The 17,235-nt window shown below is 41.3% G+C and overlaps 1 protein-coding gene across 1 annotated transcript in view; it reads left to right on the forward strand.

The window, feature by feature from the left end:
• CIITA (class II major histocompatibility complex transactivator) overlaps nucleotides 1-17,235 on the forward strand; it is a 160,806-nt gene that overhangs the window by 132,829 nt on the left and 10,742 nt on the right. The window contains exons 16-18 of the mRNA XM_089678238.1: nucleotides 3,074-3,157; nucleotides 8,169-8,252; nucleotides 11,654-11,737. Coding sequence (XP_089534364.1) covers nucleotides 3,074-3,157; nucleotides 8,169-8,252; nucleotides 11,654-11,737 — 252 coding nt within the window. The remainder of the gene's footprint in view (nucleotides 1-3,073; nucleotides 3,158-8,168; nucleotides 8,253-11,653; nucleotides 11,738-17,235) is intronic.

Below are 17,235 nucleotides of genomic sequence, written 5' to 3' on the forward strand. Positions count from 1 at the left end.
CTTACCTCTGTGCCCCATGCAGGGCCATCTTTTACCAGCACAGGGATGCACAGGTGCTGAGTGCATCCCCATGCTGGCATCCCATTTTAGTCTATGAGAGTGCTTGCAGGTGCTGGTCCCCAAATTAATCCCATGTGCGTTCAGGGACTTGCACCCACATTTCATATAAGGACACTGTGCCTGTGTCCTTGCAGCCACATGTCGCAATAGACTAAAATGGGGCATTGGCACAGGGATCCAAACAGCACTTGTTCATTACTGTGCTGAAAAAAGATGGCACTGCATGGGGCACAGAGCTAAACTACCCATGTGAACAAGGCATTATTTTTTGACTGAGCTCATTTTCTTTTTTGTTGAAGAAGACAGCAGATATCTAGTAGATTTTGAAAATTGGGTCATAGTGCCACCTGCAGTAGAATTCTAGACACAAAAATAAAAACACAGTATATGGCCCTTTCTGCCCTGCAGAAACCACCTTTTGTAGCCATTAGAGATTAGGTGATCCCTCCTGCAAAATGGCCTTCTGAGTGGCTATTGCATCTGTCTTATGTTCAAAACCGCCTTTATTAGTAAGGTGGTATACGCCTTCTACCATAATAAAGACACTGTCCTTCCTTCCTTGTGCTCTGCTCCCAAGCATTCCAATAAAATTGCTCTTGATTGTTCGGGCATAGGGCTTTCATAGTCTATCCGAAAGCCTCAGCTTCAGTATTAAAAACAGACTATTTTTGTCCTGCCTAAAGGGTCTCAAAAAAATAAGTGTCTCACTAAAATAAATCAACTGTAAACACCCGGCAGGGCACCACACCCTAACCAGGGAATATCAAAACCAAGGATAATTGTGAAAAAAAATCCCAATTATTCCGAAATGAGAGGTGCAGACATTCAATATACATCAAATCTTCAAATCTTTATTGTGCTCACCAGTGATCTTCCACTTAAAATCAATCACCACTTGTGCTCTTCCACCTGCCAGCATGCACACTCACCTTAATAGATGACCTATAGATACAATAGGTCACATGCCCTTTTATCAGATGACACTTAACATCCTTAGATGTCTCCACAAAAACAAGCGTATGGATCCTTGGCAATTCCTCTCTCTTAGACCCATGCTCAAGACATAAAGAATACAGGATCTCTCATAGTGTAATAACTTCTGTTGATGCTTCTGTTCAGAGATCTACACCACTCTGTAAAATGATCCTTGTTTAGAGCAGGGCTTTCCAGAATTTGGAGCTTTTGCTGAACCACATCTCCATCATGCCAAAAAGGACATGGAATAGTAAACACTGTGCAAAGCTTGAGGGTTCCTTCATATGTCAGCTGCCCAGCTTTCCCCATTCTTTAACATCCAGAAATGCACTATTGTTTCATCCTCTCCCCATGTGATCACTAAAGTGTGGCAGAGCACAAGGATTATTTTCTTTTATTCAATCAGTGGGGAAGTGCATGGGTCATTGGACAGGTGCATAGGTGCAGGGCCAGTGTAGAATGTAATGGGTGCAGCGGTGTTCAGTCGAAAAGTGCACAAACATGCAGTAGCTTCACTGTAGGAGTACATGGATGTTGTGGTGGTTAATGGATAAGTGCACATGGTCAGTAGTGGTCAGTGGAGAATCTTGCTGTGTGTGTCTGAGATTTGCAGCAGTAGCAATCAGTGAGGTGGTTACAGTGGTGAAAAATGGAAAAGTGCATGTGTGCAGAAGCAGTCTGTGAGTGGGTGTAGTGACAGTCAAAGGAGAGGTATGCAACAGTCCAGTTGCAGTCAGTGAAGTGCAGTGGTGGTCTGTGCAATAGTGCAGAATGTCATAGTTCAGAGTGTCAGAGTGGCAGTCAATAACCTGTACCAGTTCTGGCCATCAGTGTGACACATCAATGCAGTGACAGTCAATGAAATGTATGGGTACAGTGGCGGTTAGTGAGGTGTGTGGGTGCAATGGTGGTCAGTGAGGGTTGTGCATGTGTCAATGTTTACTTGCCTGTATTATACATACACAGCTACATTATACAGGGACACTACCTAAAAATCCCAAAAAGGAGACGTACCAACATTCCAAGTTGTAGATACAAACAGAACAAATAAATTCATGTATACAAAACATTTCAAAAACCATTGCTGAAATACATATAATTTTATTAAACATTAGATTAAAACAATAAAATAGCTGATGCATATTCATAAAGATGCTTATTCTGTCGTCCACATGGATACCTCATCATTCTACAAATATGGCTGCTGTTACCAATTACATTTCATTTGATATGCAATATAATGTAGAGAAATCAGTGATTGATGATACATTTTCAACATGTTTCATAAACCAAGAGTCCTCTTCTTCAGGTGAACGCAAAGAACAACAAGGTATAAATATACAAATGATATTGTTATAACAACCATTTAGCGCCAAAACATTTCTGTTTTTATAACCAATAACATACACTTAGCTTGGGTTCACATATATGCGGTGAAGTATACCGTATTCCTGTGCAAATTTGTGTGCAGTGCGATTGGAACCATACATTTTGTATGGCTCTATTCGCACCGCACCCACACCGAAAACGTGCAGGACTCATTTTTGGGTCAGCACTAGAATCGGATCGCATGGGTATTCACACCTATGCGATCCAATTCTGCACATCGCACTGCGTTTTGCAGACCGCTTTCGGGGTGTTGTTAACATGCACACCCACAGCGGTTCGCTTCAATGGGGTGTGATTCTGTTGCGGTGCAGAATTCTCACTGAAAACGCTGCGAATTTTGCACCGCATAAGTGTGAACCTGGTCTAACTGTACAAGTATTACTATTTATTGAAAATTTAGAAAAATAGATCACTGGCTCCTGTAGTCTCTAATATTCTCTAAAAAATATAATGAAGCCCCTCCATGAGTACTCCCAATCTCATGCATCATCTACCTATTAAAGTTGTGATATATATATATATATATATATATATATATATATATATATATACACATATCGGTATATATATATATATATATATATATATATATATACTTTTTTTTACATATATAATAAACATACTTTGACAAGATTTCTTTGTTTTACAGCCTATCACAAAACAATATTACAGGAATAGGTGCAACAAAACTAGCAGCCACACTTCCATCTCTTTGTTCACTGCAGACACTAAGGTAAGTTCATTGCTCTTTTCTTATTGACTTTATGCAACGACCTTTAACAGCAGATTTAACCTCTTATACATTTATGCATATACACATTTGTTTAATGGGTTAGTTCACCTTTACAGACATCCCCCCCCATCCCTGCTGTAGTTACCTCAGGGGCTGCCAGGCTGTCAGCACCTTGACAGTCGCTCCAGCAGTCCAGAGATTTCAAATCCTCGCTCTTTTCTCTCTTCTCTGTCACCACTTCCAGGACAGAGCAGATGGATTTTGAGTGGTCAGCGCTATCAAAAGACAGACCAGATGGGTTTTGATAGAATGTGATGGCACTGACCAATCAGAATCTATCTGGTCCATACTGGAAGCACTGATGGAGAAGATAGAGAAGATAAGAGATTTCAAATGTCTGGACCACTGGAATGGCTACAGGGGTTGCTGACAGCTTGGCAAACACGTAGGTAAGTACAGCAGAGACCGGGGGGAGGGTTTCTGATGTTAGTTCGCCTATACATTTTTTTTCTGTACATTTTTTTCGTAAAGGTGAATTAACACTTTAATGCCATATTTTAGCAAAAAATTAGACTAGTAAAGCACATGTTTGCACTGTACATGTCAATGATTTTTATTTTGCTGCCTATAAATTGTATCAACCTATATATTTTAACTTTAGCTTTTTCCATCTGAAAAAAAAACATTACATTAATACGAGGGGTCTTAAAAAAATAATAGATACACTGCTCAAAAAATATAAAGAAACACTTTCAGAACACATCAGACCTCAATGGCGAAAAATATCACGCAGGATATCTATACTGATATGGACTGGGTAATGTGTTAGGAACGTAAGGATGCCCCATCGTTTGATGGAAATGAAAATTATCAACCTACAGAGGACTGAATTCAAAGACACCCCGAAAATCAAAGTTAAAAAATGATTCAGCAGGCTAGTCCATTTTGATGAAATTTCATTGCAGCAACTCAGAATGGTACTCAGTAGTTTGTATGGCCCCCCACGTGCTTGTATGCATGCCTGACAATGTTGGGGCATGCTCCTAATGAGACAACAGATAGTGTCCTGGGATATTTCCTCCCAGGTCTGGACCAGGGCATCACTGAGCTTCTGGGCAGTCTGACGTGCAATCTGGTGGGATCGGATGGACTGAAAAATGATATTCCAGAGGTGTTCTATTGGATTTAGGTCAGGTGAGCGTGGGGGTCATTCAATGGTATCAATTCCTTCATCCTCCAGGAACTGCCTGCATACTTTCACCACATGAAGCCAGGCATTGGCACCAGGAGGAACCCAGGACTCACTGCACCAGCGTGGGGTCTGACAATGGGTCCAAGGATTTCATCACGATACCTAATGGCAGTCAGGGTGCCATTGTCTAGCCTGTAGAGGTCTGTGCGTCCCTCCATGGATATGCCTCCCCAGACCATCACCGACCCACCACCAAAACAGTCTTGCTGAACGATGTTATAGTCAGCATAACATTCTCCACGGCTTCTCCAGGCCCTTTCACGTCTGTCACGTGCTCAGGGTGAACCTGCTCTCATTTCTGAAAAGCACAGGGTGCCAGTGACGGACCTGCCAATTCTGGAGTTCAATGGCAAATGCCAATCGAGCTCTATGGTGCCAGTCAGTGAGCACAGGGCCCACTAGGGGATGTCAGGCCCTCAGGCCACCCTCATGAAGTCTGTTTCTGATTGTTTGATCACAGCAATTCACACCAGTGGCCTGCTGGAGGTCATTTTTTAGGGCTCTGGCAGTGCTCATCCTGTTCCTCCTCGCACAGATATCATTACTGCTGATGGGTTAAGGACCTTCTACGGCCCTGTCCAGCTTTCCTAGAGTAACTGCCTGTCTCCTGGAATCTCCTCCATGCTCTTGAGACTGTGCTGGGAGACGCAGCAAACCTTCTGGCAATGGCACGTATTGGACTGCCTGTGCAACCTCTGTAGCGTCCAGGTATCGCCTCATGCTACCAGTAGTGACACTGACCCTAGCCAAATGCAAAACTAGTGAAAAACAGTCAGAAAAGATGAGTAGGGAAAAAATGTCAGTGGCCTCCACCTGTAATACCATTAATGTATTCTGATTAAAAAGTGTTCCTTTAACTTTTTTGAGCAGTGTGTGTATGTATGTATGTATGTATGTATGTGTGTGTGTGTATATATATATATATATATATAAATATATATATATATATATTTTTTTAATATATATATATACAGTTGCAAGAAAAAGTATGTGAACCCCTTGGGATTACGTGGAGTTTTGCATGAATTGGGCATAAAATGTGCTCTGAACGTCATCTAAGTCACAACAATAGAAGAACACAGTCTGCTGAACATAATACTACACAAACATTAGATGTTGCCATGGTTTAATTGCACATAACATGTAAACATTCACAGTGCAGAGAGGAAAAAGTATGTGAACCTTTGGACATAATAACTGGTTGACCCTCCTTTGGCAGCAATAACCTCAACCAAACGTTTCCTGTAGTTGCAGATCAGACCTGCACACTGATCTGGAGTCATTTTGGACCACTCCTCTTCACAAAACTGTTTCAGTGTAGCAATATTCTTGGGATGTCTGGTGTGAATCGCTCTCTTAAGGTCATGCCACAGCATTTCAATCGGGTTGAGGTCAGGACTCTGACTGAGCCACTCCAGAAGGCGTATTCTGTGCTGTTGCAGCCATTGTTTTGTTGAATTACTTGTATGCTTTGGGTCATTGTCCTGTTGCATCACCCATCCTCTGCGGAGCTTCAGTTGGCGGACAGATGGTCGTACGTTTTCCTGCAAAATGTCTTGATAAACTCTGGAATTCATTTTCCCATCAATGACAACAATCTGTCCAGGCCCTGAGGCAGCAAAGCAGCCCCAAATCATGATGCTCCCTCCGCCATGTTTCACAGTGGGGATGAGGTTTTGATGTTGGTGTGGTGTGCCTTTTTTTCTCCACACATAGTGTTGTGTGTTCTTCCCAAACAACTCAATCTTGGTCTCATCTGTCCACAGTATATTTTGCCAGTAGTGCTGTGGAACATCCAGGTGCTCTTTTGTGAACTTCAAACGTGCTGCAATATTCTTTTTGGACAGCAATGGCTTCCTCCGTGGTGTCCTCCCATGTACTCCATTCTTGTTTAATGTTTTCCTTATTGTAGATGTGTCAACAAAAATGTTAGCATGTGCCAGAGATTTCTGTAGGTCTTTAGCTGACACTCTGGGATTCTTCTTTACCTCATGCAGCATTCTGCGCTGTGCTCTTGCAGTCATTTTTACAGGACGACCACGCCTAGGAGAGTAGCAACAGTGCTAAACTTTCTCCATTTGTAGACAGTCTGTCTTACCGTGGACACATGAACATCAAGGCTTTTGGAGATACTTTTGTAACCCTTTCCAGCTTCATGCAAGTCAACAATTCTTGATCGTAGGTCTTCTGAGAGCTCTTTTCTGCGAGGCATGGTTCACATCAGACAGTGCTTCTTGAAACCAGTAAACCCAAAACAGGTGTGTGTTTTTTAAGGGCAGGACAGCTGTCAGCAACACATCCAATATCATCACACTGATTGGAGTCAAGGTTGGCTCACTCCTGGCTCCAATTAGCTCTGGGAGAAGTCATTAAGCTAGGGCCTCACATACTTTTTCCTCCCTGCACTGTGAATGTTTACATGTTATGTGCAATTAAACCATGGCAACATCTAATGTTTGTGTAGTATTATGTTCAGCAGACTGTGTTCTTCTATTGTTGTGACTTAGATGACGTTCAGAGCACATTTTATGCCCAATTCATGCAAAACTCCACGTAATCCCAAGGGGTTCACATACTTTTTCTTGCAACTGTATATATAAAAAAGCACACACACACACTATATATAATAGTGAAAAGCACTCTGGAGTTCTGCACATTCTTACTGTATAGGGATTAATGGCTAATTTGCTATTAACCACTTGTTCTCCAGAGGATTTACCGCCCGTTCCTGAGCAGGCCATTTTTTGCGATATTCTGCTTTATTTTAACTGACAATTGAGTGATCATGCAACACTGCACCCAAATGAAATTTACGTACTTTTTTCTCCACAAATGGAGCTTTCTTTTGGTGGTATTTGATCACCTCTCTGTTTTTAATTTTTTTGCGCTATAAAGAAAAAATGACCGACAATTTTGAAGAAAAAAAAAACAATATTTTTGACTTTTTGCCATAAAACATATCCAGTAAAAAAAATGTAAAATATAAAATTTCATCAAAAATTTTGGCCAAAATGTATTCTGTTACATGTCTTTGCTAAAAAAAATTCCAATATGTGTAAATTAATTGGTTTACGTGAAATTTATAGCGTCTACAAATGGTGGTATATATGTTGGATTTTTTTTTTTTATACTAGTAATGGTGGCGATCAGCTACTTATAGTGAGACTGTGGCTGGCATTTTGACACTGGGGGGAACTGATTAACTGCCACTGACATCCCCAGTGACATTAATACAGTGATCAGTGCTAATAAAAATTACTGACACTGTACTATTGACACTGAGCAGGAAGGGGTTAACATCTGGGGTGATCAAAGGGTTAACTGTGTGCTGTGTGTGTTTCACATTATGTGCTCTGTGCTGTTTTGCTATGTAAGCATGCTGCTTTGTATTGCTATGCAGAGCAATACAAAGTAGCATGCTGGTGCTGACGTGAGAGATCTGTAATGTTTACGTACAGACCTCTCCCCTGTCAGTGTTCCTCGGCGATAGCCGGGCGCTGGCGAGGAATCTCCGGCCCGGTGATCAACAGCTGTAGTCGCCAATGGTGGCGCGTGTAGGGCAGCGTGCACGTGCGCACACGCCCCCTACCCATAAATGCAAAATCACACATATATATACGTGATTTGCGCAGCCCTGCCGCCCTGTACCAGTAGCTCTGCTATAGGGTGGTTGGGAAGAGGTTAAACCTGTATTTAGTACATTGTGCTATTCTATGGTGAACAATAAAGTATAAATAAATGCTATTCTAACATTTCCAGCTTATATAACAACAATGTTTGTGATATGGGAGCTGAGAAGCTGGCAGATGTACTTCCTAAAATGGCTTCACTGGAGGCTCTACAGTAAGTGCACACCAAATAATTATATATTTAATACAGAAACTGTGTTTTTCAGCCACTTTCCCTTTTCTGTTGACTTTGTATGTATCAGTCCCAGTCTATTGACAGTAGATAATTAACCAATTCACACCCTTAGGATATCCCTGTATGTGGTTATACCGATACCCTCCCCTCTGTGACAGATTAACGGCAAGGATTTCTGGTTTCAGTTTGTTGTTTACAAGCCAGATGCTTTGAGGGCCGAGGAGAGAAGTTGGCTTTAATAGACACCCAAAGCTGTCAGTAAAGAGTACCTGTTACTGCTAATGCTAACACAAGGGATGTTGTTTATCTCTTGTGATAGCAATAACATTGATCCCCAAAAAAACACCTAGAAAGACAGTGTAAAAAAATGTAAATAATAAAACTTAAAAAATGTTAAAGCACCCCCGTACCCCCATACAGATGTGGAAATGTGAATGCATATGTAGCTCCCCCTTCCCAAAATCCATACCACACCAATATCTGAGAATGCAGTCTAGCAGGCCAGGATAGAGCATACCCACTTTCGTCCTTAACCGAACCATACCAGTGCACAAGCCTCCAACATGGGGGAGGGCACTTTGCCGGGGGAGGGAACAACCCCTCCTGGCAAAGAACCTTGTCCCCATTTTGATTTGAAGGGTCTCTTCCCCACAACCCTGGTCCAATGGTTGTGGCAGTGGGAGTAGCTAATCAGAATTTGGAAGTCCAATTTAACAAGGGGCCTCCCAGATCCCAACCTCTCCCCATGTGAATGAGTATGGAGCACGTATTACCCCTACTCATTCACTACAAATAATTACAAAATAAATAAAAACACAATACAAGTTATTTATTAAAATATCATGATGAACACCAGCTGGCAACCTGCATGAAAAAAAAGAACGCTGTCATAGCTTGACACTTACCAAATGACAGCGTTGTTTCCCCCTGCTGCTAAGTTTTCAAAGGGGGGGGGGGGGTGACACATGTCAGCCCTCAGGAAACCATGCCCTTTGGTGTCATAGGATGGGGTCTCTGAGGGTCAGAATGTGTCATTATAGAGGTCGGAGTCATGGGCGGGGGTCTTCAAGGGACGCCACAGGGGAAGGGTCACAAGGTGAAGTCACTAGGTGATCCTGCCTCTTTATTTACTTAGTGGCTGGCGAGCGATGCTGTCATTTGGCGACTGTCCAGCAAAAGGAGCGGATGTGTTTGGTGGGTGGCAGTTTTTTCCATGTTGATTGGTGGCCGGCGTTCATCGGGATTGATGATGGATTTACATCAGGGGACATTTTTATTTATTTTAGACAACAGGGATGACTCATTGTTAGGACGCAGGCAGGTTCTAGCTCCTTAACAACCAATAACTTTTCCCTGTTGGCTGACAGCAGGAATGAGTCAAAGCAGTAAAACACGTATTAAAAATGTATCAAAAACTCTGCAAGTAGCACTGCAGCTGCACTATAAAATTGCTAAATTCCATGAAATAATCTCTATGCCAAATAAAATGAGTCTTTTAATGTATTTTTTGTGATGTTTGCAAAAGGGCCTATGCTTCCTTTTGTTATCAGTTGCCTATGTTTCCTAAATCAAGGATACATTGTTACAAGAGTACATCCTACATAGCATAGTACATATTAACACTGACGGTCATAAATAACAAACATTTGCTAAACTGCTGGATCTTATAATATTTTCCATCTTATTTTCCATGGGAAATATACTCAGCAGCAGGGTGTATTTGATTCCATGAATGAATCTGCACAGGAGGCACAGCAGACAGCAGGTCTTGTTGAAAACACACCTGCAGTTTATTTTGCATTATTTCAAAGATATACATGCAGCACAACAAACGAAAAAAATTCTTACCACTTTGGGTGATTTACTAACGGACTGGGCCCTGACTAACTGTCCTGGAGTAATATACTGATTCCCAGGCGGCTGTCAGCAAACAGGTCCTTAGTAAATTAAATGCCACTCAGGGTTAATGTTTGGTTAAAGCAGTAGTAAACTCTTTTCCCCTGCAAGGCAATGTCATAATGTGCTAGTATGTATTGCATACTAGCCCATTATATGAAACTTACGTTAAAACCAAAACCCCCAACGGCGCACTGTCACTGCTGACAGGGCTTCCATCTTCACTCGGTCCTTCTTCCGGGTTCGCGGGCTCTGGCGGCTTGAACGATCGAGCAGTGATGTCATCACTGCCATGCATGTGCGTTGGAGTCACTTTTTACGGTACACAGCTCTTTAGAAATGGCATGGGCATGCCAGTGCACGTTTAGGAGATATTTACAGTGCCTAAAGGTAAACCTTATTATAGGCTTACCTGTAGGTACAAGTAAAAAAATAAATCAGACTTTACAACCATTTTAAAATGGTAGTAAACACTTACATATACCCAGTGAAGTGACTGGCCTCAGGTGATATACACAGATGAAAGAAATCCTCTTACAGAAGTTGAACCTGTTTATCTGCGGTCTTCACTTCTCTACATCAGTTCAAAGTGCTGTAAAGCTTGTCCGAGTTTTCAGAAAAAAAGTGGGGTAGAGAGATGAAATCACACTCTGCAGAGCTCAGTGAGAAGAGCTGATTGGAGGGAAGAGACACACCCTCCTCCACACAGCTCAGGGGAGCAGAGCTGAGGCTGTCAATCTCCTGGAGTTCCTTCCCGTCACCATTTTTCTCTTGGTGTCAGGAAAACTTGTCAGAAGTGATTCATGCTGATAGCAGAGGAATGAAGCAGCAAACAGAAATTACACTTAGTGTTCTTAACAGAGACAAGTACACACTAGAGAAGGATATGTTTTGTTCATATTTTATATCTGAGGTTTACAATCACTTTAAGAGCCCATACACATTATGTGGAGTTTCCTGCATTTTTCCTCATGGATAAATGCAAGTGCCTGCATTGATGCACAGAAAACAATAGTTTTCACACCAGAATGCAATGCTTCTCTGCATTCCATAGCTGTGTGGTATTATGCAACATGTTTGCATAATATTGCATTGCTCTGGCTGGCTCTGCATGTCACTGCATAGCAAGTGTGACATTATTGAAGAGTCACTTTGTACACTTCAAATAAAGTTCACTTAAAAAAGGGGGAACTGTGTGATAAGATAAAATGTGCATCACATCCCTGAATGACTCTGCAGCTCAAAATGCTGGAGCCCACGCGCTAAACCACTGCAGTTCAGTGTGCGGGCAGCAGTGTTTCGGGCTGTGGGCTAGTGTGAACGTCCTTTAGGGTGATGTACTGGCTGTGTTGTTCAACTCGGACAGTGCAACCAAATGACACTGTTTTTAGAAATAATATAGCATTTATGTATGTAATTAAAGTTGTATTTAAAATTGCAAAAATGGCAGTGTTTTAAGATTCTAATATGTTTTCTTTGTAAAGTTTGGACTGCAACAGGATCACAAACATTGGAGCGAGAAAACTTGCAGAAAGCCTTCAACTATGTCCTCAGATGAAAAGTCTAGGGTATGTATTCACTTACTATAATTCTCCAGCAAAGATACCTAATAGATGACTGAGATAGATAGATAGATAGATAGATAGATAGATAGATAGATAGATAGATAGATAGATAGAGTGATTTGAATGTGACTCTGAATTAACAAACAACTCTGAAGGGATTCTAATATTTATAATAAATAAAATTGCAGTTTTATTTCAGAGAGTTGTTGGATTACATAGTTACATAGTTAGTCTGGCTGAAAAAAGACAAAAGTCCATCCAGTTCAACCATTAAAAAAAAAAAAAAGTTATAATCCCACAGTTGATCCAGAAGCAGGGGCGGACTGACCATTTGGGCACTCGGGCCTAGGGTCAGTAGGGGGCCCCATGAGATGCCCCTGGTACCTTTCCTAGGCTTTTTTGGGTGTGGTTTGAGTGTGGGCGAAGACACAGGGGCCCCATGATCCCCTATTGCCCGGGGGCCTCATGAGTTGTCAGTCTGCCCCTGTCCAGAAGGCAAAAAAACCCAGCAAAGCATGATCCAGTTTGTTCCTGCAGAAAAAAAATTCCTTCCTGATCCCCTGAGAGTCAATCAGATATTCCCTGGATCAACTTTACCTATAAATGTTAGTATCCAGTTATATTCTGTGTATCTAAGAAACAATCCAGGCCTTTTTTAAAGCAATCCACTAATGCAGGCCATAGATGGGTCGAACATCGGCCGATTTTTCGGCCGAAAATAAAATCGGCCGATTTTTCGGCCGAAAATAAAATCGGCCGATTTTCGGATCGTTAGTGGGCTATTTGGTCGGCCGTTTTTCGGTATTTTGGCCGTTTTTTTTTTCTGTAAAGTTGGCCGATTTTCGCGGCAATTAGTGGGCAAATCGGCCGATTTTTTGCCGATAAAAAATCTGCGCATGAGCAGTCACCTGCAAGAGGAAGACAAAAAGAAGAAAAAGAAGAAGAGGAAGAGGATGAAGAAGAGGATAAAGAAGAAGAAAGGAAGAAGAAGAGGATGAAGAAGAAGAAGAAGAGGATGAGGAAGAGGAATAAGAAGAAGAAGAAGAGGATGAGGATGAAGAAGAAGAAGAGGATGAGGATGAGGAAGAAGAAGAAGGAGATGAGAAAGAAGAAGAGGATGAGGATGAAGAAGAAGAAGAAGAAGAGGAAGAGGAAGAAGAAGAAGAAGAGGAGGAGGAGGATGAGGATGAAGAAGAGGATGAGGATGAAGAAGAGGATGAGGATGAAGAAGAAGAGGATGAGGATGAAGAAGAGGATGAGGATGATGAAGAAGAAGAGGATGAGGATGATGAAGAGGAAGAGGAAGAAGAAGAAGAAGAGGAGGAGGAGGATGAGGATGAAGAAGAGGATGAGGATGAAGAAGAGGATGAGGATGAAGAAGAGGATGAGGATGAAGAAGAAGAGGATGAGGATGAAGAAGAGGATGAGGATGATGAAGAAGAAGAGGATGAGGATGATGAAGAAGAAGAGGATGAGGATGATGAAGAAGAAGAGGATGAGGAAGAAGAAGAGGATGAGGATGAAGAAGAAGAAGAAGAAGTAGGATGAAAATAAGAAGAATTCCAGTCCAGCAAAAAGTGTCTCTGCAGAGAGCTCCGCTATTTCTGACAGTTCTCTGACAGTTCTTTGACATTTACAGCAGTTGCAACAATGTATCTATTTGTTTCCGAATAAAAACATCTGTATCCTAAATGGAAACAAATAGATACAATGTTTCAACCGCTGTAAATGTGAAGGAACTGTCAGAGAACTGTCAGAAATAGCGGTGCTCTCTGCAGGGACACTTTTTGCCGGCTGTAGAAGGGATGAAAATCGGCCGATTTTTTTTACCATTGATGGTAACGTCGGCCGCTTGAACGACCGAATTTTCGTTTTTTAAAAGAAAAATCTGCCGTTTTTCTCCCCATCTATGGCCTGCATAAGCTGGCCAGAACCAACTTTGCTTTGGGAAAACAGGAAAAATGTTTCTTTATTGTCCAATGTGGGGCACAGTGTTTCATAATATTAGCATCCACGTGGAGCACATAAAAGCAATACAACTTCACTTACAAACATGGCCACCGGACCATCGAATGGACTCCGCAGAGTGACGTCTGCACGTAGGCTCCTCCCTGACGCGTATATATGGCTGTAGATAAATCTGCCTTCAGTCCTGGAGGTGCTGTGTCCGACCCTCTCCGACTAATCCTCCGCTTCATCTCTTCTTCCAGATATGGGAAGTGAACAGACAGCTCTCCCTTCCCTTCTACAGTTTGACACACTGACTACACAGCCTCCAAACACACTGTACACACAGGAAGAGCACAGGACCACAACACCTACAATCCTGTGTGTGTGAGCGTTGGCCCCATGCCAGTATGTAAATAGCAGTTGCACTATGCATGTGACGTATTGCCACAAACGTCAGATTAAGGGCAGTAATTCTAGCACTAGACCTCCTCTGTAAATCTAAAATGGTAGCTTTTAACAGCTTTTAAAGTGTTGCTTATGGATATTAAAAATGTATGCAGTTTGTTGCCATTGCATGAGGTGTGCGCAGTTTTAAAGCATGTCATGTTTGGTATCCATTTACTTGGCATACCATCATCTTTTATATTTTAGCAAATAATTGGCCAATACACTGTGTTTTTGTGCATTAAAAGTAAAAAAAGTGTTTTTGTTTTTTTTTTCTAAATTTGCGTTTGAAAAATCATTGCACGAGTACTATGTGACATAAAAAACTGCAGCACCCACCATTTCATTCACTAGGGTGTCTGATTTAAAAAATATATAATGTTTGGGGGGTTTCAAAGTAATTTCCTAGCAAAAAATACTGATTTTTTCAGGTGAACAAAAAGCGTCAGAAAAGGCTTGGTCTTCAGGTGGTTATAAGAGTGAATGATGTGTGGCATAAACTTATAATGCTGGGCATAAAATGCCCCCACCCCCCAAAACGACCCCTTTTTGGAAAGTAGACACTCCAAACTATTTGCTGAGAGGCATGTTCAGTCAATACAAGTATTTATTTTTTTACCACAAGTTTTTTGAAAATGACAAAAAATTTTTTTTTTTTACACACAATTGTCACTTAAATGATATATTGCTCACACATGCCATGGGTATATGTGGAATTACTCACCAAAATACATTCTCATACTTCTCGCGAGTATGGGGATACCACATGTGAGAGACTTTTTGGCAGTCTAGCCAAGTACAGGACCCCAAAATCCAAAAAGCACCTTCAGGCTTTTAAAGGGCTTTATTTCCTCATTACACTTCCTGACTACCTATCACAGTTTCGGAGGCCCTGAAATGACAGGATAGCACTAAACCCCCCGAATAACCCCTTTTTGTCAAGTAGACACCCCAATGAATTTGATAAGAAGCATGGTAAGTATTTTGCAGATCTTGTTTGTTGCCACAAGTTTTTGGAAAATGAGGAAAGAAAACGAAAACATATTTTTTCTTTTTTTTTATATTCCAAAACCTTGTGAGAAAAAGGGGGGGGGAGTGTTTGGTGCTATCCTGGCATTTCAGGGCCTTCGAAACTGTGATGGGTAGTGAGGAAGTGCAATGAGGAAGTTACGCACCTTCAGGCTTTCAAAGTGGTCATTGGATTTCAGGCTTCTCTATGTGGCTAGGCTCCCAAAAAGTCTCACACACGTGGTATCCCCATACTCGGTAGAAGTAGCAGAATGTATTTTGGGGTGTAATTCCACATATACCCATGACTTGTGTGAGCAATATATCATTTAACCACTTGCCATCCAGAGGATTTACCTCCCTTAATGACCAGGCCTCTTTTTGCTATTTGGCGTTGCAGTCTAGCAATAAATGCTACAGTCTAGCAATAAATCATTTAAGACACAATTTTTTTTTTGTCATTTTCCAAAAATTGTAGTAGAAAAATGAATTCTTCTATTGACTCAATATGCCTCTCAACAAATAGTTTGGGGTGTCTACTTTCCAAAAAGGGGTCATTTTAGGGGGTGGGGGCATTTTATGCCAAGCATTAAACGTTTATGCCACACATCATTCACACTTCTAACCACCTGAAGACCAAGCCTTTTCTGACACTTTTTGTTCCCATGAAAAAAATTATTTTTGTTAGGAAATTACTTTGAACCCCCAAACATTATATATTTTTAAAGCAGACACTCTAGTGAATAAAATGGTGGGTGCTGCAATTTTTTATATCACATAGTACTCGCGCAACAATTTTTCAAACGCAGATTTTTTGCAAAAAATACACTTTTTTACTTTTAATGCACAAAAACACAATATATTGGCCAATTATTTGGTAAAGTATAAAAGATGATGGTATGCTGAGTAAATGGTCTGTGGACCAATACAACCGCAATTCATTTTTTGTGGTAATGCCCATGTTGAGGGTTAGCCCCAAAAAAAAAATACATTTGGAAACTGTAATGGGTTTCCATGTGAATGGTCTGGCAAGGTTTGAATTTGGGTTGGTGGCGATAAAATGTTGTGCATATAAATTGCTTTGATCCACAATCAATGCATACAGATCTTTTGTGAAAAACAGCTACAAAAAATCAAGGAGTAGTTAAATTTGCTGTTTCCACCTGAATTCCGGGTTGGGCAGTGAATGGGGGAAGTATGGGTGCTGATTCTGCGGATTTGTGTGCAATGTATCAAGTGACAGTGACCTACTGACACTGCACTTGCTGGGGGAGAAGGGGGGCAGGTAAGCGTAGGGGCTAAACGCAGGTTCTGACAGGTGCCAGGGCTGATCCCACTAATGCTGTGTTTTTGGGGACGCTATACTAATGTGAACGTTGGAATAGTGCTGATCTGAGCAAAGCTATTGCTCAATTCAGACTCTATACTAGCAATGGAGGTTTGTTGTATGAGCGTTTTCCTGGCAATCAAGGGGTTAAATGTGATTACTGGTGTACTGACACTATCTGGGGCGTGAAAACCATGGGAGCACAAATCACGTATATATACGTGATTTTGTGCAACCGTGCTGCAACGTTGCACCCAAATTAAATTTACATCTTTTTTTTCCCACGAATTGTGCTTTCTTTCGGTGGTATTTGATCACCTGTGCGTTTTTTTATTTGTTATAAAAAAAAGGACCGCCAATTTTGAGAAAAAAACAATATTTTGGGGTTTTTGCTATAAAACATGTCCAGTAAAAAAAAATTTAAATCAAATCTAGTCATAAATTTAGGCCAAAATTTATTCTGTGACATGTCTTTGCTAAAAAAAAAAATCCCAATACGTGTAAATTAATTGGTTTATGTGAAAGTTGTAACGTTTACAAATGGCAGTATAGATACTGGAATTTTTTTTTATACTAATAATGGCAGCGATCAGCAACTTATGGCGGCAATCAGTGACTTATGGCAGGACTGCGGCAGACATTCTAACACTGGGGGGAACTGGCTTGGGGTCACTGACATCCCCAGTGACACCAATACAGTGATCAGTGCAAAAAAAAAGCACTATATTAATAGCACTAGGGAGGAAGGGGTTAACATTTGGAGGCAATCAAA

Source organism: Staurois parvus, unplaced genomic scaffold, assembly GCF_062004578.1.
Source record: "Staurois parvus isolate SC_StPar_1 unplaced genomic scaffold, SC_StPar_1.0 ptg000200l, whole genome shotgun sequence".
In the NCBI taxonomy this organism is placed as follows: domain Eukaryota; kingdom Metazoa; phylum Chordata; class Amphibia; order Anura; family Ranidae; genus Staurois; species Staurois parvus.